The 24,377-nt window shown below is 44.0% G+C and overlaps 1 protein-coding gene across 10 annotated transcripts in view; it reads left to right on the forward strand.

The window, feature by feature from the left end:
• cep112 (centrosomal protein 112) overlaps positions 1-24,377 on the forward strand; it is an 804,780-nt gene that overhangs the window by 134,426 nt on the left and 645,977 nt on the right. For 9 of the 10 annotated variants that reach the window (XR_011936273.1, XM_072483741.1, XM_072483748.1 and 6 more), the window contains exons 6-8: positions 2,360-2,437; positions 11,293-11,340; positions 11,475-11,552. Coding sequence is in view for 9 of the 10 variants with exons in the window: in XM_072483741.1 (XP_072339842.1) it covers positions 2,360-2,437; positions 11,293-11,340; positions 11,475-11,552 (204 nt within the window). In the remaining variant the exon portion in view is untranslated. The remainder of the gene's footprint in view (positions 1-2,359; positions 2,438-11,292; positions 11,341-11,474; positions 11,553-24,377) is intronic. The other variant, XM_072483745.1, reaches the window with a different exon arrangement.

The raw sequence follows: 24,377 nt of genomic DNA on the forward strand, positions 1-24,377 counted from the left end.
CTTGGAACAGGCTGATGAATGGCCCCCATGCTTCGTGGAAGCTCTCGTCTGACCCTCGGCTGGTGTACTTGATCTTTTCCAGGTGGAGAGATTCTGCCAAGTCCGCAAGCCAGTCTGCAGCTGTGGATGGTGCTGCTGATCGCCAGCCGAGCTGGATTCTCCGGCGTGCGATTAGGGAAGCAAACGCCAGGGCGTTGGCCCTCTTCCCCATTAAAAAGAGCTGGCTGGTCCGATACCACAGAGACAGCCATCACAGGCACGGCTCCGCTCTCACCCCACAATCGTGGACATCTTCTCGAAGAAGGTTGTCCAGAACCCGACAAGTCTGGGGCAGGCTTAGAACATGTTGGCGTGGTTGGCAAGGCCTCCCTGGCAACATTCACGTTTTTGCTCCACCTCCGGGAAGGACCTGCTCATTCGGATTCTAGTCTTACAACACCAGGTTAAAGTCCAACGGGTTTGTCTGGAGTCACTAGCTTTCGGAGCGCAGCTCCTTCATCATGTTGGACTTTAACCTGATGTTGTAAGACTTATTACTGTGCACATCGCAGTTTAACGCTGGCATCTCCACATCATTCGGATCCTAGTTAGGTGGGCTCTGTGCGCCTCTTTAAACTGCACGAGGCTTAGACTAGCACAGGAGGAGATGGAGTTGGCCCAGCTCTGTGCTTCTTTCAGAGTCCCCAACCCTCTTCCATCCCCAATTCGTCCTCCCATTTCCGTCTAGCTTCATCCAGTGATAGTCTTGCCCTGTCCAGTAATGGTCCGTATATGTTCCCACATATATGTTCCCCCTCCTTACTGTCCATGTTGATTAGCTCCTCTCGTAGAATGTCACTCGGGGACCTGAGACACCTTGCCGTCTTCTTGCAGAGAAAGTGTTTAATTTGGAGATGCTGGAGCAGTTGTCCTGTAGGCAGGTCCAAGTCCTCCGTCAGCTCATCTAAGGTCGCGAGTCTGTCCCCAATGTAAAGGTCCCTAACCGCTAGGGTTGCACGCATGCTGTCTCCATTATTTAAGTAAGAAGTCTTACAACACCAGGTTAAAGTTCAACAGATTTGTTTCAAATCACGAGCTTTCGGAGCACTGCTCCTTCCTCAGGTGAATGAAGAGGTATGTTCCAGAAACATGTGCTCACCCCAGTCCAATGCCGGCATCTCCACTCCATTATTTAAACGTGGCGTCAAGCATGACTGGTGAGAATTTGTGGTTTCCTCGGGTGGGGGCCATGGAGGACATCTTGGTTAGGCCGAATTGCTGCCTCATTTGATTCCACGGTTTTAGTGTGGCTACCACCTCTGGACTGGATGTGTACTTTGATGGGGGGGATGGGAGCACTGCCGTGGCGAGGGCTCGGAGGGTTGTTCTCTTGCAGCAGGACTCCTCCACCCTCACCCATTCCATGCTTGACTCTCATATTCATCCCCTCACCCTCTCGTCTGTGGCTGCCCAGTGGTAGTACTGTAGATTCAGCAGAGCTAGACTGCGTATGTTTTTCCACCTTTGCAGTGTCAACTTGGGGATCTTCTGGTTCTTACCCCCCCTCACAAACAGCATAATCATTTTGTCTACATTGTGGAAATAGGCCTTGGGGATGAAGATCGGTATGGATCTCAACAGGAAGAAGGATCTCGACAGTACGTTCGTTTTGATCATCTGCACTCTCCCCTCGAGGGAGCTTCTCTTTTGTACGCAATATTTCTATTTATGAAGCCCAAGATCCCATTTGCTTTGCTAACTACGTTCTCTCAATATATCCCATCATCTTCAAAGATCTATGTATATGATCATTGGTCCCTGCATTGTCTTCGGAACTGTGTCGTGAATCATATGTTGCCTCTCCGTTTACCGTCTGCCAAAACGCATCATTTCTCAATTCTCTTTATTGATTATCTGCAATTTGTATGTGCATTCTGCTAACCTGTCTGTGCAAGGTGGCATAAGCTAGCCATTTAGGTGCAAAATTGAGATTTTCCTTCCCCACATAAAGGCTAGTTGAAATCTGGAATTCTCTGAATAAAAGGATGTGGATGCTGAGGTCAGTTGAAACGTTCAAGCATGAGAAGGATAGATTCTTGTTAAGCAGGTGTATCAAGGAGATTGTCAAATCGAGTTGAGGATCAGATCAGCTTCGATCTAATTAAATGGCATTTACAGGCTTACCTTCAGTGTGGGCAGTGGTGAGAAAATAACCTGCCGAAAGTAATGCCTAAAAGATCAAGCCTTTCGCTTCGGATTTCAAATTTCAACAAAGTAATTTATATAGAAAGTATCTGAAAGGATTTAGTTTTGCCCTTCACTTTGAAACCCTTTGTTGCTTGACAGTTTAGTGTAAAATGTATTTAAATTGTATTTCCAGGTGGCTTCTGAACCCAGACCAGTTACATCTTCTGATGAGAGTGACTTTGAAGCAAGATTAAATAGCTGGAATCTTGGGGTATGTTGTTTGTTTGCTTTTGGTTAACATGTATTTACAACAAAGAAACAGGTCATTTTGTCCAACGGGTCCATGCTAATTTAATGTTCCTCATGAGCCTTCCACCCTCATCATTCTATCCCTTCCCCCTCTCCCTCTCATTTTTAAAGAACAAGGAAAGGTAAAGCACAAGAACAGGCCCATCGGCCCTCCAAGCCTATAGATTACTCATTTAATGCTATTCACCTTAATTGCTCCTTGTGGCAGCTGAGTTACATATTCTAAACACATACTGCGTAAATAATTTCTCCTGAATTCACTATTGAATTTATTATTGACTGTCTTATATTTATGGACTCTGGTTCTGGTGTCTCCTGTAAGTGGAAACTTTATTCTCCAGGGTGGCACGGTGGCTGCCTCACAGTGCCAGGAACCCGGTTACGATTCCGGCCTTGGTTGGCTGTCTGTGTGAGTTTGCACTTTCTCCCTCTGTCTCTGTGGGTTTCCTCCGGGTGCTCTGGTTTCCTCCCACAGTCCAAAGATTTGCAGGTTAGGTGGATTGGCCATGCTAAATTGCCCTTTAGTGTCCAAAGGTGCAGGTTAGGTGGGTTTATGGGGTTACGGGATAGTACGGGAGAGTAGATCTAGGTAGGGTGTTCTTTCAGAGGGTTGGTGCAGACCCTATAGGCCAAATGGCCTCCTTCTGCGCTGTAGGGGGGGGAGGGTTCTATGGTTTTCACATCGACCTGATTAAATCTTCCATAATCTCTTTAAGATCTCTATTAGGTCACACTTCAGTCTTCCCCTTTCTAGATAAAACAACATTTGTGTTGATGGGTACAACTTTTTTTGCTCACTGCCCAGTGCATCTACATGCTTTTTAAAATATGAAGACCAGAACAGTTCACAATATTCCTCATATGGTTCACCCATGATTCAATACATGTTACTTAGCTTAGATTAACTTTGATTATGACTATAACTTGAGAATTTTTATTCAGAAATATTATTGTTAAATAGGATTCCTTCCATTGTTTTCCCTCTTTTTGCTGGCTTCTGTCATTTGAGATGTAGGGTGGTTTAGCAAGTGTATATTTCCTTGGCTCGTCTCAGCGTTGCTCTGTACTGCCTTCTGTAAGTATAGGCCTCCCTTATAATTTTTCCTTCCCCTCATACAGGAACGATCTTTCCTCATCTACCCGTAATTCTCTTCCCTTTCTCTAATTTTGAGAATATTTTGTTGTGAAATAACTCACTGAAGAGTCAGGAAATCTCACCTACAGAGGGTGCACTTGAAGCAAAAAAGGCTCATTGGGCGTGCCAGCTCTACCATTACTACAGCAATCACATCAGGGAACCCAAGTCACATTTTAGGCTATTTAAAATAAGTCATTGCTAATTCATTTTAATTTTGTGGTTCAACAAGGCTTAGATTTTGACTTTTGAATTACATTTGACACACTTTCCTTGAAATTATCCTCTGGATAGGAAACTTTGGTAATCACGTAAACAGTTAAAACCTCTTCTAAATTCTCGGCAGTTTGTCAAGTTTCTGGTTTGTCACATAAATAGAGTAACCAATAGCCACACAATAGCTTTGCAGTTCACTGACTAACTCAATTGAGAATACAATATTAGTAATAAACAGATCAAAGTGAGTACAGTCATCCCATATCCTTTAGTTGTGGCTTTGCATGAGAGCAAATAGAATGGTATTGGCCTGTATAAACTTCAAAGTCATTTCAGTAGTCAGTGAAGGCGACACCACAAACAGCTGCAGCACTGAACTACCCTGGGAAATGTACTGGACTGCAGAGGGGCAGAAGGCTACATCTGTTATAAAAGTTGTGAGAGAATTGCAATCTCTTTGTAACTTTTATAATTGCACATTTGATTGTGACAGTGAAATATCACGATTGTCATAAAAAATAAGCAAAAGCCAGATAGATTTCATGTATATCCACCTCATTAAAAAAACACAGCAACAGCATTTAAAATCAGAGACCATATGCCAACTACAGTAAGTCCTGGCAATCAGTGATGGGATGAAAATTATTCATTCTCCGTTATCTACTTTGACTAATCTACTTAATTACACATCAGCATTTGTCAGGGAAACGCTATCATCACTTTAAAAAAACAGGATAAGGAGCCAACAGCTAAATAAAATTGTGTGTGTATACAAAAATACAAACAAATATCAGGAAGCATAATCTCTAATCGGAGTGTTCAAAGGATATTAATGAACAGCTTGAGCTTTGTTTTTGTTGTTTAATGTTGAACTCTTTGATTAGAGGACAGATGTGTCATTCTCAGGCACTCATTATTCTCTCAGTAAAAGGAAATTCGTAAGTACTCGCTACGTATGATGGTACATGTAAATGTTTTCAAAGTATTCCCCTTGTTCTTTTAATATGTTCCTCTTCGCTTTGGTGAGGTCCTGGCAGATGACCAACCATACCCTGGCAAGTGTTGACAGCTTCAGAAGAGGAAGGGAGGAAATAGAAGGGAAGAAAGCATATCCCTCCTTGACAACCACATGCCTGTTCCCTTTCTAGCTGTGAAGCCAAGAAGGTGACCTGCTTTCAGGTTCTGCCAATGTCATTGTATTGTCAACCACAAAGGTAGCAAGTAGCTATTTACCCTCTTGTTTTCCTTTCCTCCCTGCTGGTAAAACAGCAAGTAGAGACTCTCTGTTTCTCTCAGATCCAGGCTGACATCAGGAGTTCATTGTATGGAGAACTAAGGGTTCCAGACAACATTTGATGCAGTGCATTGTTGCCCCACTATCTTCACATATAGAAGCACAGCAATTACAGCACCGAAGGAAACCATTTGTTCCAGTTCTTCAGCTGGAGACATCTAGTGTAATCTGATTTTGCTGTATCATTTTCTACTTTTCCTTTTGAAATACTTAGTTATCTTTTAACACCGTTATCAAATAAAGTGCACCTAAAAATGGAAGACTGAAATATAATTTCAGTATAAGTATTGTCTAATCAGTTAGAACAAGAGATATTTTAATGTTGACTTATTAGCAAAGTTAATTTTTGCTTTATAACGCTCCCGTGAAGTGTCTTGGATGTTTGTGTTAACAGTGCTACATAAATGCGAGGTGTTGTTTGTAAGTCTTGTTTCAGTTGTCGCTATTGGCAAAACATTCTTTGTTTTAATAATGCTCTGTGGGGGAGAACAAAACCATCTTCCTTCCCCTTCATTCTTATGGGAATGATCGTGAGGCTCTGACCCTTTCTTAATGATTCATCAACCAGCGTAAACAGTAAATTAAACTTCAAAGTAATGAAAATCCCTTTGTCAACGGCCCCTTAATGATTTCACAATGCCTACATTTTTCCACAATATCAGAAATGCAAATATGTGAAACGATGATACGTTGTCTCAAAATAATTACCATATAACTCTTAATGTTACTAATCAAAGTTTTGATTGAATATGAATTAATGTAAAGTAGTTTGTAGTTGGTAGATAGTAATGAAAAATGAATGATGATGGATTCTCCCTTCGCTTCAATGAATGAGTGTTCAGCAAGGGGATCAAATAAATGTTTATCTCTAGATTGGTGTTGTCTTGTGATGTTGCATTGAATCTTTATTTGCAAATCACATATGAAGTCACTGTTTAGTTGGGGATTTGGGCGGCACGATGGCACAGTGGTTAGCACTTCTCCTCACAACACCAGGGACCACGGTTCAATTCCGGCCTTGGATATAGCACTTCTCCTCACAACACCAGGGACCACGGTTCAATTCCGGCCTTGGATGATGACTGTGTGGAGTTTGCATATTCTCCCCGTTTCTGCATGCGTTTCTTCCGGGTGCTCCGGTTTCCTTCCACAGCCCAAGGATGTGCTGGTTAGGTGGATTGGCCATGCTAAATTGCCCCTTTAGTGTCGAAGGATGTGCAGGCTAGGTTACGGATCTGTGCAGACTCGATGGGTTGAATGGCCTCCTTCTGCACTGTCGGGAATCTATGAAGGCACTGGCTTTGTGGTGTGCGTGCTTGTCCTGTAGGGAAGTGACTCTGTTCTCCTCAAATGTTGAGATTGCCTGATGACGATAGTTTTCCCCCCATGTTTTGATGTCTAACTTGCAGGCTCTGAGATTGGCTTTTTTGTATCAGGATTTTGGGAGGTCCTATGGTGTGGGTATCTGTGTTCAATTGGTTGTAGAATCCTGCCTCTGGTACGCAGGAATTTCCATGCGAACCACATGGCAGACCTAGCGAAGCTGAACTCTGATGAGCATGCTCTAGATACCAATTATGCAGCAACTTGCATGATCTTTGGTGGTAGGGATTTTGCCCTCCCCCTTGATGTTACAGATAATCTTAAACAGCGAAGATGGGATTTAATTGCTTCGTGTGATGCCAGTAAGTTATCCATGCTTCACAGTCATAGAGAAGTGATGTGACAATCACTACCTGGCAGACTTTGATCTTTGGTTAGAGACAAACTCCATGCTTCCCCCAAAGCCTGTGGGTGAATCTGCCAAATATTGAGTTTACTTTTGGGTGATTTCATCCATTGTGGCATTGTTGAAAAGGACGCACCGAAGATAACAGAATTTCTGAACTGGGTTGAAAGGTGCATTGTTGATTGTGACTCTTGGGTCTTGGACTTTGTGGCCAGGGGCCGCTTGGTACAAAACATTTGAAGATAGTAAGCATCGCAAAACTGAGCAATTAACTTTATAAGTTCTTCAAACTAGCATAAAAATTGTTGAAATACATTTGTATTTTTACCAATTGGCCAACCTTCGGAACCAACCCGGCCGACCTTTGCGCCCCATGCCAGCCGACCTGTGCGACTCACCATTTTCTCTTACTTTGTTTGCTGCTGACAAAAATGAAGGAAATGGTTTTGGCTCCCTTTGGCCCTCATACACGCTCCTCCAATGGAACCTGTTGGATGAAGGTGAAGCCTTCCGGTGTCGGGAAGTATGGAGTCTCCATCTGTCCAAAGTTCTGAATTTCTTTCCTGTAAAATTTTATCAAATAAAATTCCCCCGAACTTGTAAAAAAAAAATGAATAAAATAAATGAAAAAAAAATTAAATGAATAAAATAAATAAATAAAAACTCCCCGAACTTGTAAAACAAAAAGCTGCGACAGTTTAAAAAAAAAAGCGGCCGCATAGCGCATGCGTGCCCGATCATTGGCGCGCATGCGCATAGTTTTGCCGATGATCTGGCACGCATACACAGTACAACCGCATTTATTTTACATGTTCGCGGCCGTTTTGAAGGCCGCTTGCAGCCGATGTATTAACAGCCGGCTGCCGCGGCTGTTGCGTGCAGATTTGCGTGATTGGGAGCGCCACGACGGACGGCTCCGCGACCTTCCCGACACCCGCCCGTGGGTCACGCTCCCAAGTTTGACAATGCCTGCCTTACACCACCCCAAAACCCACCGATTGTCCAACTATATCCCGACTTCGCCCGGCCACCCCCCCGCCCCCCCGAACCTCTGACTTGCCTACTACTCCTCCGACTTCCACCTCATCCCTTCGACACCAACCCGACTCTTCGGCTTCCCTACCCTTCCATTCGGCTTTCCCCCCGACTTTTCATCTGTCCCCAGCCCTTTGACAACACCCCCCCCCCCCACCCCCGACCATTCGACAACACCCCCATCCCATCCCCCCCCGATGATTCGACAACCCCCCCCCCCCACGACATTTCGACAACACCCGACCCTTCGCCTTTCCCCCCCCCCAACCCTTCGACAACATCCCCCCCCCCGATCCTTTGACAACACCCCCCCCCCCCCCCCCCCGACACATCGACAACACCCCTCCCTACCCTTCGATAAAACCCCCTCGACCCTGCGACAGCCCCCCCCGGACCTTCGATCGACAACACACCCCCCGACCCTTCGACAACACCCCCCCGACCCTTCGAACAACACACCCCCCCCTCGATCCTTCGACAACACCCCCCAAAGGCAAGTCTACCCCCTCCCCCATTGTCCTTCGAGTTAGTGAATGAATACTTACGAAAATAAGGCTAGTTCCATAAAAAGGGGACAAGCATCCCTGACAATTTTGAAGATCTCAGTTTGGGCAGCACGGTAGAATAGTGGTTAGCACTGATGCTTCGCAGCATCAGGGTCCCGGGTTCGATTCCCGGCTTGGGTCACTGTCTGTGCGGAGTCTGCATGTTCTCCCCGTGTCTGCATGGGTTTCCTCCGGGTGCTCCAGTTTCCTCCTACAAGTCCCGAAAGATGTGCTGTTAGGTGAAGTGGACATTCGGAATTCTCCCTCTTTGTACCCGAACAGGCGCTGGAGTGTGACGATGAGGGGCTTTTCACAGTAACTTCATTGCAGTGTTAATGTAAGCCTACTTGTGACAATAATAAAGATTATTATTATTGTGGATGTCTGGGCCAGTAATGTCGAGCTTCAATTTGGCGTTAAAAAAGAGGAGTATTGGGGTAATCTGATGGTCATTCCATTCCTTGAAAGATTTGGCCCAATGCATCTCATTGAAATCCCATGGCCAATGACCGTGTATGTTACTCAGCTTTTATTTACTAATCAAAAATAAAACTTTCCACATCTGGATTCTCAGCGAGCCACATGTGGCTAACACATGGAAACACAGATTTTTGCAAGTATATAAGTTAAATACACAAAGTTATACATTTATGTAGCATTGATAGATGATGGGATTTATTTACGTTGCAGGAACTAGTCAAAAATTCTTCATTGTCTGGGAGCTCATCTGAAACTTCATCCCAAGCCCTTCCCGTGGCCATGTATAATCCTCTCCATTCCCACATCCCCAAATTCCTCAGTGCAACCTCAGTTCCACTGTGGGAAATATGGAAGGTCTGTTCATACGTTAACATTTTCATGTGCTACTTATTAATGAAGCTAAAAGTCTTCAAAACTAGGTGAGGCTTCAAGTGTTTTCTCTTGATTGGGAGGGGCTCAAAATTATCATCCAGATTCTCTAACAATTCCACGGATTATTAAAACATGCTTCAGTTGATGCCAAGAGCTTGTTTTAACACTAAGGGTGATGAACTGACTATCATATGTGACTTGTGTAGGTTCGTTCATTTATGGTCTTTGGTTAACCCATAAATTTCTTCATATTCAAGATTTCATTGCGACATGGAAATTAAATTGGATTTTTACTTCTTATCCACTTATTTGTCCTCAATAATTTTAGGGAGCAATCATGCACTTCTCAACTCGTGGGACCGTGTAACAATCTTCTATATTATATGAGTAGTTTCTGAGCCTAAATATATGATGAAGCTTAATCAATGTGCACATGATTAAAATGATTCAATGAGTAGCATGTTGATAATTAATGACTGTGATTTGGCTTTCTCCTGGTGTCAAATTTGGCAACTTCTCCAGTCAATTTCAGCAGCATTGACTGCTCAAATGAAAGGGTCTAAGAAATCGGAAAACAAAATGAGAAGTGGAGATCAGTATCCACACAGGGATAAGATACCAATTCGTTGATTAGTTCAGTAGCATTCAATTGGAATAGGAGCAACTGAAACATCATATTGTCATTTCATATGGAGACCTGAATTGTTTGATTTCCACAAGCTGCTTTCTCATCTACATGCATTCTTGTCTGGAGAAAGTGCAGTAAACCATATTTATTTTAATCAGGTTTATGCAGAAGCACTGTGTATTCAAAGCACTATGTTTTGCCGCACCTTCTGAGAATAGCTTACAGTTCATAGTTAGAATTGATGGTCAGTATTTGAAAGTTATCTTACATAGAAATAGTCAAACAAATACTTCAGGCATTTGTTATCACATAACTCACTAAAGATTACTATTTGGTGCTGTCTTCAGCCAGTGTTCATGTATTAATTTCCAGGCAGAATCTTTGGCAGAGCAAATAAAAGTGTGATTATTGTCTAATTTTTCCACTCCTCCGCTGAATAATTTCCCTATGATCCAGTGAGCAAGGACTTGGCATAGTATAGTACTAACCCAAAATCCCAAAGACCCATATGTTGAACTAAAAGATGTGCTGTGGTGATCTTGAATGTGTCTCTGCTGGACCAACACCACAAATTGTGTCTACTCTCATGCTCTAAAATCCCAAACCTTTGTTATGGGCCAGGGTTTAGAGAACCCCAAAGTGTATCATGGAGTTCACCTGACCCGCAACTTTTAATAGATTGTGGTATGGGGAGTACACAGCCCACTCTACAGGTGTGGTACAGCAGAAATGGAAAAGTATTTTTTAAAGCAAAACAATGTTTATTCTATGAACTCAAGTTAACCTTTTTAAAACATACAGTGAACATCTTATCAACCATTAATTCAAATACAACCCCCAAAGAATACAACACTAAATAATCCTTAATAACTTCCCAAACAACATCCAGAAGACAAAAGAAACACCTATTAACAGAAGCACATCAGGTTTACATTCGCTACTGAAAACATTTATAATTCTGAATTCACCAAATGATCACGAGATAGTATTTTCACGGCAGAGAGATCAACAGTACACCTGCTTTGTCTGGCTTCAGCTCCAACACTGAAAACAAAACTAAAACACACCCTGCAGCAAACAGCCTAAAAGGAAAGTAAAAAGCCGACACAGCCCAGCTCCACCCACACTCTGACATCACTGATAAACACCCATTTCTTAAAGGTGCATTTCTTAAACACCCATTTCTTAAAGGTACTCTCACATGACACCTTGGAAACACCTTCTTATCATTTACTACATTTGAATGTGAAGAAATTATTCAGTGTTTTTTCTTTTTAGGTGTCTTGTCCTTTGAAGTTACCTGATTGTGTGTGTTTGTGTTGGAGAGTTAAAAGGGAAAATGAGACCCATGATCAATAATGATTCTTGTTTATGTTTTTCCAGATTGAAAACCCCAGATATTTACGGGAGAAACCAATATCTCTGTCTCCGGTAGGTGTTAGATTCCCAAACGATCATAGGTAGGGAAAGTGAAGAGACTGATATTGGATCCTTGATCCTGAAACCTTTTCTCCTACCCTTTCCCTTTGGCCACTGAACACTTTGTTTTCCTTTTTCTTCGATAGATTTTACCAAAAGCAAATCTGGGAAATGTTAGCACATTCTGCAATGAGCAGACTTTGGTTCGAATGCACGAAAAAGAGGTAGGAATATGTGTGTTGCTATAATGCCTACATTACCTCAAATACTTAGCCTTTTCATTTGATGTTCGACAGTAAAATCTTTGGAAAATCCTGTGAATGAAATTCAGCCTCCTTTTTTCCCACCATACATTGCTAGGGAGATTTCTGCTAGTCCTAAAGTGCTTTGTGTAAGTGAAATGACTGGAGACGTTAATTGCAGATCAGAAAATAGAGGCAGCATTTGTTTGTTTGTGTCCACTTTTAAGTGTCAGGACTGTTCCTTTCCAAGCTGCAAAACAGAAAAGTTGCACCACCCCAGGTGGGAGCACAAAACGTGGACTACAAAGGGGAAAATAGTGGGTTTGCATGTTGGTAGCCATGCAACTGAAACCTGGCAAAAGTCAATACCTTCACAAGAAGAATGGATAGAAGTGGACAGTCCAGGGACGTGAAGATTACATGCATATGTTTGAATACTGTAGGAGTATTCCGGGCCGTATCAGCAGCTAGAGCCGGATGCTCTATGCTGCCTTCCTGCTAGCCCCCAGCAAAACAGGGAATCGGAGGCCGTTTTCTGGCGTAAAACGTCACCTTTCCCACACCGGCATGGGGACATAGCCCCAGAATCGGAGAATCCAGGCCCATGTGTTGGGTGCAGACAACTGCTGCAAAAATGCAGAAAAAGTAAAGTTCTTGCCAACTGATAGTGATGAGATTGTTTCTATGAGGTGATTAATCTGGAGTTTTCAGGCTAGTTATGAATGTTATAATGTGAGGGAACTATTGTATTCAAAATGCAGCTGGAGGTAATGTGGGGACAGATTGTGCAATATTTTGTTTGTTATGCAATAGAACTGTTGCTTTTTGCTCATCCTAAAATTGGGAGGGAATTCCAATAAAGGATGAGAGGTTTATATTAAAAATGCTATACGTGCATTACGCATGTATAAAATGAGACGTGGGTCTCTCTCCTCCCACCAGCATACCCTGCTCCCTTTGATCAAGAGCCTGTACATCCTGGAGTTGCTGTTGTTTCCCTCCCATTGCTGTGTTAACCTCACCTAATGCACCCGCAGGGATCATCACAGTGTGAATTTGAGGCATTCAAATATTTGTACACTTAATATGTAGAGCAATGTACCACGGTATGTAGAGCAATGTACCACAGTGTATGTTTTCTGAATTGCGGTCAGGTTTTTAGCCAAATAAATTATAGTGCCGCCATCGAAAAAATTGCTGTGCTAGCTTCCAACCAAATGGATTTGAGCAAAATCAAATTCCTATACTTGTGATGAACCTGACCGCTTTAAAGAATAAAATGTAAAATTTCAAAAATCTTGCAAATGTGGTTTGGGAGTAAACCAAGCAAAAATGCAGATACAGAAAGAACAAAAGGAAACAAAAAGGTCATTGTGCACTGTATATACCAGATTATAGCAACAATGCCAAACTTGTAACAGGTGAGTTAAGATTCGGCCAATCACCAGTCATGTGAAAAGATCATTTAAACTGAGGTAAGAGTGGTTGTAGGGAGAGTCCTGACAGATTCAACTGTGGAGAACAATGAAAGGCATGTCCAGAGCCTAAACTGATGGGGTAATTGGGAACAGGTCAGCAGAGAAAATTCCGATACATTAAAAAAGGCGAGGTAACTTCCTTCTAGCAACCCCTACAAGCTTGGGTTTCTTTGCGCATTTCCAAAGCAATGTTCCAAAGCACTTGACATGAATTACTTTCAAAGTGTGGCCGTCATTATGTAGGGAAGCCAGAGGTTCTGCTTATGATTATCTGAGGACACCTGTGATCGGTGTGTGGCTTTTGGTAAATGTAGAATTATGCATTGGTTAGAACATGTTTCACAGCATTAATACATTGTGAAGTGAAAAAATATCAAAAATTTCAAAAGTTAAGCTCATAGGTTTGAGTTTTTCATATAAATACAAGCAATATAATTCTCTCCAGTTCAATGTGTTACGACACCCTGGGCGAGTTCGCGGTCAAATTACAGCCCTGGAGTTCCAACACAAGTGAATTAACCAATAATTTGTGTATTTTCCTGAGATCTTTAACCCTTGATCGCTCCAATGTGTTACAGCCACCAGATTATAAGTAAAACATTAAAAAGCTTTATTTATAACAAGGAAAAAGATGAATATATGATTGTAAGAATGGAATATTTATGTGCTGACCTAATTTTCCGAAACCCCATCCCACCCTCCACCCAGACACACAGGACAAAAAAATACACGGAGCGGGGGGAAAATGTTAAAGAATAACAGGGATTAAGAGGTATTAGATGGTTCTTTGCTGCTGAGGTAGCAGTCTTTGTAGCCAGCAATCTTCTAATGGTGGTCTTCAACCAGAACCTGCAGGCTGTAGAATGATCTCTGGTAGGTCACTTTCACTTTTAACAATCGGGGTCACCGCACTGAGAATTCCGCCGCCTAGTGTTTCCAGCACTTTCTGCTTTTATTTTAGATTCAAAACATCCACAGTAGTTTTCTTTTATTTGAATGCTTCCACAGATTCTGTTTTGAGTTTAGATTTTCATTATCTATAATATTTTGTTTTTTGTATGGTGTAGTAATTTTGACAGTGTTCACTGTTTGAAATGTTATTGCAGATATGGAAATTAACCCTCTCAATCTTCTCACACCCCCACCTTCACTAGAACTTTGAGGTGTTGCTGTTCCGGTGACATTGCTCCTGGTCTTTCTTTGTGGTGGCAGCCTTAGGAGAAGGAGAACCTGTCAAAGTAATCTTGATGAGTTGGTGCAATGCACACTGTACATTGCAAATATTGCAATCATAAACTGCTGGTGGTGGAGGGGGTGCTATTGAGTTCAGCGCCAAGTGCATTATTCAAACTAACTTCTTTATCTTGGATGGTCTCATCTTTATTCAGTGCTGTTGTGTCTGCATCCACCAAGGCTGCTTATTGAGAATTCCAATACACTTCTTAATTGAGCCATGTAGTATAGAAATTGGGGAAGAGATAGGAGGTGAACCACTCATCACAAAATACCTAGCCTCTAACTTGCTTTTATAGCTGTGATGTTGATTTGGCTATTTCAATTCAACTTCTGATCAGTCGCCATCCCCAAGATGTTGATGGTGGGAGACTCAACGATGGTGGTGTCATTCAAAATTGAGTGATACTGACTGGGCTTTCTCTTTCTGCAATGTTATAATATGGCACTTAGGTGACACAAATGTTCCCTTCGCTTATTAGCCCAAACCTTGATGTTAACTCGATCCTTCTGTGGGTTATCATTGGAATTATGAGTGGAGCTGAACAAATATTGAGTAAATAGCTCCACATATGTTGGAGGAAAGCCATTTATGAAATAATTGCGTGTATTTCCCTGAGGAACTGCTGTAGTGGTATTCTGGACTGCATTGACAGATTCCAACAACCCCCCACCCAACCATTGACTTCAATTTTGTTGGGCTCTATGATGACCTTTGAAATGCTGCCTCCTCTCTTTGGCATTCACCTCTTGCAATTTGCTGCTCGTTCTCCAAGTCTCTACGTTGCTTATTTGCTGCACATTATTTCTAAGAGCTAAATCATGGATCATGGATTTTGGTATTAGACTGGAATAAATATTTTAGCTGAATGGTTCCTCCAGATGTATACCCTTCCATTTACACCCTGACTTTTATCTGCTTTGGCAAACATGCTAGTATAATCTAATACACAGCTCTGTGGCACAATCATTGCTGCGTTTTGGCTGACCCACAAAGAAGGAAGCTTGAATGATTGTGGAGTCTTGAGCTAGCCTCTGAAAAGCTGTGTGACTGCTCCATGCGAGAGCCACATATAACTGAGAACGGGAAACAGACTTAAATCGTCAACAGTTTAGAAGGACTTGTTAATAATTACCCCCTCAGAAAAGTTAAAATGAAATTGATAGCCATAAACGTCTTATTGCACGGTATAAATAGTCTGATGGAAATGTTCAAACAGGTGTGTTAAAGTGAAAGAGGCATTGACAGCTTTACTTTGAGATGGAATCTTGTGGGTTTGCATTACAAAGGATGGTCATTTTGTTTCTATTTTGGGAAAGAGGTCCAAGGAGACAATCAAGCTGACAGTATTGGATTACCACACCACACCACAAGTGTTTAGTTACATTCCTTGAATATGCCTTTGCAAAAGAAATGTGATGTCATCCATCAGATAACTTGAATGTTGCCATGTTCTTGCATCTTAGCAGCCAGTATCTGGGCAGCGATCTTTCACTGTCATCACTGCTTCCTGAGTCTTAATGCATTCTACTATCAAAAAGTAGTAGATGCAAACATATTAATGTGCAGCTAGGTTTGTGTCTATGTAAAGTATTTATATCTATTCTATATCCTTTTTTCATATGTTCTCAGAGAATATACAATAACAAGACTGATGAAATGCTGCTGGAAGATGTGCAAGCGATGTCTGTGTGACTAAATTTCCTTCCTTTGTTCAGGGGAAATGTCTGACTTTACTCAACCTGAGAGATATGTTGGTGTGTGCCCTTGACCTTTAGATTGCCAGGAGGTCCTAGGAAATTCTCCCAGCCTTCCAGAACCAGACACATGTTTAAGTCTTCAGCTTAACACACGTTGAGATGGGAGCTAATATTACAACAATAATATGTGGCACTGTTTTCATTTATTTTTACTTTTTATCTTTGTTAATTTCTCTCACCTTCTGAAGAGGCTTTTTCTAATCATTTGCTTTTGCTTTTTTCTAATCATTGTTATATTTGCACCAAGTATCCTCTGGTGTTTTGCTCAGTTGACCAGAATTGATGTGTGATCCTTTGACAGCGTTGCCAGGGTATTTATCAGGTGAGGTACCACAGCTGACCCTGTCTTCACCTAAAATTGGGATCTATGCACTCAATGAGCTGGAGTAACTACTCTGTCAAAGTAACTCTCTGATGTGGGCCATGCCAAAATGGATGGCAGGATGCACTGGAAGCAGATAAGCAGATTGTTTCAATTATATTACAAAATAAGAAAATAATTGATAGATTAGGCAAGAAAAAAGTAAAGGTGAAATAATGTAGATAAAGTCACCTACGGTGCCTCACTAAATAAATAAATATCTAGAATGTCCCAGATTTGATCCCAGAGTTACTCCAAATACACTGGAATGGAAGCCGAAGAGCCTTAATGAGCTGCACTCACTGATTACTTGGGTTTTAGGAAATAGTAATAGTGAGATGTGGACTAGTGAACATTACTTGAAACTACTGCCTGAGGCAAGTAGCTTCTGTAGGTGTATGTTAAGCTAGTTTGGATTATTGCTGATATAACAGGTGCTTAATGGAGAAGGGTGACTGTTATATATTTGTTGTTACCACAATGAGAAAAAGAAGTAGAGGTGCCACGCTTTAATTTCCTAAAAACACAGCGTAAGGTGTTAAGAGATTCTGTTTCTACTGGGTAAGATGGTGAACTCCCCAAAAGCCTGCAAAACACTTGGCTGATGTCATTGCGTATTATGTGACATTTCACCAGCCAATAGTGTTACTTGAATACATAACACCCCTCCTCTTTACTGGTTTAGTGTCAACGACTTTTCTTTCAACACTTATGGGCCAGTGTTTAGAAAACTCCAAAGTATATTATGGAGTTCACCTGCCCTATAACTGTTTATTGATTTTGGCTAGGATGAGCAGAAGAGCCTGCCTTTCAGGTGTTATTCAACAGACTTCTTAGGCTCTTTTAATTAAAAAAAAACCAAATTCGAAGAACTTAGTTGACATTTGTATAAACACACACAGCAAGAATTTGTATCAGCTACAAACTTAAATACCCCATACAGTTACAGTAATCTATGTATAACCCTTCATGAATTCCCCCTTAACTGTTCCACTTCAATAATAAGATCCCATAAACCAAAAAACCCTTTTTATCAAAACAGCAGGTAACTATAATCATTGGATTTCTTCCTTGGAATAACTCTTTAAAATTGAAAATAGAGAGACAGGCCAAGATCCTTCTCTGTCTGAGTCTACAGCAGCCAAATGTGAAAACAAAAGTAAAAACTCACAGAGCCACAAACCAGCTCCAAAACTCAAAGCAAAAGTAAGACCTCACAGAGCCACAGCCCAGTTCCACCCACACAATGACATCACTGCAGCCATATGATATAACAAAAACATTTCTTAAAGGAACACTCCCATGACAACACTTAAACAACAGAAACAACACAATATTCATCACATTATATCAACATATTATTTATACATATGTACATCAGCAAGACAGTTTCGTTGGCGGACATCAATCTCGTTTAGGTAATATCCAACGTTCAGGAATTTGAATGTTTGAGATCACAGAAGTGTCTTCCTGTTCATTTGTTGGTGGTGCTTCTTGTGAAACTAACTCACTATCTGTCTCTGTTGGTACTGATAATTCTGTAGTGACAGATTCAATATTTTCTGCAGTAGTAGATCTCAGTTCTGTGGTGTCCATACACTCCAATATGAGTATTTCTGATGAAGACTTGACATTCACTTTGTAAATCTGATAACTGGTCAGTGTGTCAAGAGGTTGAATTGCATTTTCAATTTCCTCTTGAATGCTAGCATCGCCGGTGAGTTTTGCATTGTTGAATGCATAGAATTTCATTATGACTTTAGGAAGTTGTAAACACATCTGGGTAAAGAACCTTGATCTTTCAATGCCTTTACTCTGTGTTTGAGCGATTGCACAAAGCACTCAGCTAACCCGTTGATTGCAGGGTGATACGGAGCAAATTTAATATGGTGGATACCAATCCCTTTTAAGTGATCTTCAAACGCTGTTGATATAAATTGAGTACCATTATCACTCACAGGTTTGCTGGGGCCTTCTGAACCTTGCGTATCCGTCATCTAGTCTCTCAATTGTCTGTTCGGCTGTTCTGGACTTCATGACTGCGACTTCTGGCAATTTTGAGTGTACGTCAACGAGCACTAGAAATATATGTCCCTCAATTGGACCAGCATAGTCAATGTGAATTCTCTGCCTTGACGGTGTAGGCCATTTGTACAGATGCAAAAGTTGCAGGGGTGGAGTTTTCCTTAACATAGCACAGGATTGGCATAGCCCCACCCTCCCCTCAGTTTGGGCATCTAATCCCAGCCACCACAAGTAACTGTGCCAACTCCTTCATCCTAACTACACCAGGATGTCCTTGTAGCTGTTTAAGGATTCTGTTTCTGGGACATGGAGGAATGATCGTTCTAATACCCCACAGCAGAACTCCAGTCTTAGCTGTCAACTCAAGACGCCTAGTGATGTAGGGCTTGAGGTCTGGATTCTTTTGGTGCACATTTATTAAAGTGTCTTTTTGGATCATATCCATAACCTTTCCCCATCACTGGATTGGTTCTTGTTTACTTTTGTACTTTAGATAAAGTTCCGGTACATTTTGAACATGAGAAACATGCAAGATAGTTACAAAATTTTCATCAAATTCTTGTTTGATGGACTTCCGGTGGCGGCCGTGAGCTGAGCGGTCGCATGAAAGGTGGCTCTCTTCTGGGAACTTCATACCATCAAACGGACGCAAAAATACTTCAAATCACTGCCCCTCCAACTTCACCCCCAATTAATACCTAACTGTCTAAAATGCCATCAAACTAGCCATAGAGCATCAAAAACACCATGCCAGGAAAGGAAAACCACAACTCCAGAACAAGAGAACACACTGGGTGAATCAGATCAGAAAATGGCAGACCCAGGGGGATTGGCAACAACACCGGCCCATTCGTTGTTGGAGCAATTGATGGAGCTTCTCCAGAAGCACAGATACTCAATAAAAAAGCACCTAGGACTTTATGTTGGCCATTAGATCAACAATAGAAGCCGCACTGGCCCCCATACAGGAAACAATAGAGCGGAGACTGGAGGCCCAGGAAGTGACGATGCAGTACCTGGAGAAATTGGCCACTGACCAGGACGAGTGGATCGCCTTGCTCAAGGCCGAGGTAACAAGGTTGTGGATGATCCAGAAAGCTTTTAAGGCGAAAGTTGATGACCAGGAGAACAGGTCCCGTCGAGAGAACCTGAGTATTGTCGGGCTACCAGAGGACGCAGAGGGCAGGAACCCGACAGAATATGTCTCAAAGATGCTCGGGAAACTGGTTGGAGAGGAAGGCTTTGCTGAACCCCCAGAGGTGGACTGGGCCCACAGGTCGCTCCGGCAAAAGCCCAAGTCGGGAGAACCACAACTGGCAATAATTGAGAAACTGCATAATTATTAGGACAAGGAGCGGGTTCTTAACTGGTTGAGGAGCTCACGGTCATGTAGGTGGGAAGGACACACAATCTGCATTTACCAAGACATTGGAGCCGACCTGGCCAAATGCTGGGGGGAGTTTAATGGAGCCAAATCGGCGCTATTCAAAAGTATAGTGCGATTCGGCATGTTGTACCCGGCGAGGCTATGGGTCACGTCAACAACACACTGGAGGAAGCGAACAAGTTTGTTTGAAAGAACAAACTCGGAAAGAAACAATAATGGACAATCAAAAGCTCTTTATCTTTGTTTGTCTTTCTGTTTTCCTTTGAGCTTACACGATCCAAGGGGGAGGGGGGGAGGACAAATGTACTTGGGGATGTTAAGGGTGGGGGGGCAGGGAGGACAATTGTACTTGGGACATGAAGGGGGGGGTGGGGAGAGACACCAGACAGGTTAGACGCAAGAAGAGCTGCTCCCAGGGGGGTGCCACTACACTGGCAAGCAGGCTAGTGTACGGGAGTACAAAGAGAGGGGTTGGTCGTGACGTGGCTCCAGAGAGGGAAGGAATGCTTCGCAGAAACGGAGGACAAAACATTGATCCGAGAGGGAGGGGAGGGCGGGCAGATGGGAAGGGGAAATGCGAGGGCTGGGAGGGGAAGGAAGAGGGGACTGCAAGGGCAAAGGGGCCTCAGGGGATAGAAGGGGGAGGGGAAGGGTGGAACACTGGTTACAACAGGTCACACATGGAAATGGTTGGAAAGAAGAGGCGATGATGGCCATCTTGGATGACCCATGAACAAAGGGAAACCCCAGCATGCAGGGGAATGCCCACGAGGTAAGTATGGCTGATGCCACAGGAGGGTGGGAGGGGGGTGGGACAGAAACCCCCCATCAAAATATTCACCTGGAACGTAAGGGGACTCAATGGGCTGGTGAAAAGATCCAAAGTCTTCGCCAATCTAAAAAGCGCTGAAGGTCGATGTAGTCTTTCTTCAGGAGACACACCTGAGGGAGAAGGACCGACTGAGGGTATGGAAAAGTTGGGTAGGACACACTTATCAGGCGGGCTTCAAGATGAGGACAAGGGTGGCCATATTATTCCACAATAGGACAGCCTTTACAGCGACCTACACAGTGACAGACAGGGGAGTGATATGTGATGGTCGGCGGGATCCTGGATGGGGCACCGGTGGTTCTTATAAATATTAACACCCTTAACTCGGATGACGCCGAGTTCATCAAAAACACAATGGTGGAGATCCCCGACCTTGACATCCACCAGCTCAAGTCCAGCCTCAGATCAGGGACAAAATCTGGAATGGTGAAGGAACTGAACACCTTTATTGACCTACAGAGATTCAATCCTCCGAGGGACAAGGTGTTCTCCTCCTTCTCCCACATTCACAAAGTATCCTCCCGTATCGACGGTTTTGTGGTGGGTAAATCAGTGCTTCCAAGGGTATTGGGGCAGAATACTCCACAATAGTAATCTTGGACCACGCGCCACACTACATGGATGTCAGGTTGGAGACGGGCCGGGCCCAGCATCCCCCATGGGGACTGGACACAGCCCTCCTTCTCGACAAGGTGTTTTGCAAAAAAATGTCACAAGCCAACGACTGATAGTAACCTTCAACAAAAATGGGAAGGTCTGACTCTCATTCTGGGAGGCACCATGATAAGGAGAAAGTAATAGCATAGAGGGCTTTTAGGGACAGGAAGGAAAGGGCAGTCAAGCAACAGCTGATCAACTCCATATTGGAGCGGGATCGGCGATACTCCAGACCCCGACCGTGGAACAGCTTGCGGGGATGGAAAAGATTACAAATACAATTTGATCTGCTCTTCATGGGGAAAACAGACTTGGGGGACCTTTCATGAGCATGGAGCCAAAGACATCTGCTGATTGGCACACCAGCTGAGTAAGCAGGCGGCCACGAGGGAGATAACACAGGTATGGAACGGAGGCTAGTTCATGGCGGCAACTATGATCACCGAGGCCTTTGCGACCTTCTACAGGAGATTGTACACCTCTGAGCCCCCAGAGGGGAACGCAAAGATGAAACAGTTTCTCACCGTCTGGGCATACTAGTTGTGAGGGAGCAAACCAAACTGGGACTGGAAGCACTGCTAGGACTGGGGGATGTCATGGAGAGCATCAATTCCATGCAGTTGGGCAAGGCACCCGAACGTGTTCCCAATGGACTTCTATAAGAAGTTTGCGGCAACATTGGCCCTGCACCTGCGGGAGATGTTCGTTGTCAAGAGGGGCCCTGTCACCCTCGCTGGCACACGCCTCGATATCACTGATCCCTAAAGAAGACAGTGACCCGATGGAGTGCGGGTCATCTGGACCCATCTTATTCCTGAACACTGACGCCAAAGTCCTGGCGCAGACTCTGGCGAGATGACTGGAGAGTTGCTTCCCAGAGGTAATCACGGAAGATCAGACTAGGTTTGGCGGGGGCAGATAATTAGCAGCAAGACACCTGCTGAATGTGATTATGACCGGGGAGGAGACACCAGGAGCGACCATCTCCCTGGACACTGAGCAGGCCGTTGACAGAGATAAATGGAGGTACCTCATGGAGGTACTGCTACGGTTTGGGATTGGTGCAGGGTTCACCTCGTGGATGAAGCTACTGTACGACGCTCCGATGGTGAGCAACGGACAAACACCACCAGCTCTGAATATTTCCAGCTACACAGAGGCACAAGGCAGGGATGCCCATTGTCCCCACTGCTGTTCACTTTGGCAATCGAGCCATTGGCAATCACGCTCAGGTCATCAAGGGGTGGAGAGGCATCCAAAGAGAAAACAGAGAGCACAGAGTCTCACTATATGCGGATGACCTGCTCCTCTGTCTCAAACCCCCTAGCCAGCTTGGGAAGGAGAACGTGAGTTTTTGGCTTTCTCGGGTTACAAACTTAACCTGAGCAAGAGCGAAAACTTCCCGGTGAACCCCCAGGCGGAAAAACCAGAGCTGGGAACGCTGCTGTTCAAACTGGTCCGAACCAAGTTCCGATATCTGTGGATCCAGATCATCCACGACTGGACAAAGCGGTAAAGAGAGACCTGCGGAGGTGGGACTCACTCCTGCTCTCCCTGGCAGGAAGAATGCAGATAACAAAAATGAACCTGCTGCCAAGATTCCTCTTCCATTCAGATCCCGATCTTCCCCAAGGTCACCTTCACCAAAGTAGATAATTAATTATGGTGTTTGTGCGGGCAGGAAAAACAAAACAGAATCTGCAAAAACATCTTATAAAGAAGGAGTATGGGGGTCTTGGCGCTGCCAAACCTCCTACTTTAGCACTGGGCAACAAATGCAGAAAGGATATGGGAGTGGGTGGGAGAGCAGGAGGCGGAATGGGTGCGGATGGAGGAGACCTCCTGTATCGGGATATTCCGCCCTAGCCATGGCCCCATTCCCATTTCCCCCAGCCAAATACCCGAGAAGTCGCATGATGCTGGCCACGCAAAGGATGTGGAACAAGTTCGGGCACCATTTCAATCTTGGTGCAATGTTCACGGTGGACCTTATTTGTAAAGAACATAAATTCATCCTGGCAAAAATAGACGCCTCCTTCAAAACGTGGAGACAGGGAGAAGGGGCACTGACAGTAAGAGACCTGTACTGTAGAGTAGCGACCCTGCGGAACTAACAGAAAAGCACCAACAGCTGAAAACCACTGAGCTCTGATACCTACAACTGAGGACCTTCCTCCGCAAGGAGACCGCAGCATTCCCCAAGCTACCTGGATACAGACACCCTACTGGACAGATTGCTGGCAGCAGGCGAATTAGGGGACAGTAACTGCGCCGACATGTGCGGACGAATGTTAGAGGTGGTAAGGGTCCCGCTCGACGAGACATGTGAAAAGTGGGAGGAGGAGCTGGACATGGAGGCAGGGGAGGACTCTGGATGGAAGCACTGCATAGGACAAATTTCTCCTCATGTGCAGGGTTCAGCCTAACACAGCTAAAGGTAGTGCAGAGGATACACTTAACCAGGACACACATGAGCGGGTTCTTCCTGGAGGTGGATGAAAAAGGTGAACAGTGAAGGCCCGGCCAACCATACGCACATGTTCTGGTCCTACCCCAAACTTGTACTGGACCTCCTTTTCGAATCCATGACCAGGTTGTGGGGGGTGAGGGTGGAGCCATGTCCGCTAGAGGCGGTCTTCAGGGTGTTGGAACAGCCAGAAGTTTTTATGAGGAGAGGGGCAGATGCACTAGCCTTTGCCTCTCTGATGGCCTGCCGGAGACTCCTGATCAGCTGGAGATCAGCGCCCAAGGCTGCGGACTGGCTAACTGACTTCGCAGAATTCGTGAAATTGGAGAAAATAAAATTTGCCCACAGGGAACCGGAAGAAGGCTTTCACAATACAACCTTTTCGAAGACCTGTTTGTGACCAGCAACTAAGGGGGGGGGGAGGGGGGGCAGAGGCAGAGGAGGTGGTGGGGGTGGGGGGGGACGGAGGCAGAGGAGGTGGGGGGGGGGGGCGGAGGCAGAGGAGGTGGGGGGGAATAAAACGGGGGGGAACGTGAAATCGGCAGTACCAAGCATACAGGGGCATCAGGTACAGAGTGTTAAAGGGGGCTGAGGGAAGGGAAAAAC

Source organism: Scyliorhinus torazame, chromosome 18 (genome assembly GCF_047496885.1).
Source record: "Scyliorhinus torazame isolate Kashiwa2021f chromosome 18, sScyTor2.1, whole genome shotgun sequence".
NCBI classification, from domain to species: Eukaryota; Metazoa; Chordata; class Chondrichthyes; order Carcharhiniformes; family Scyliorhinidae; genus Scyliorhinus; species Scyliorhinus torazame.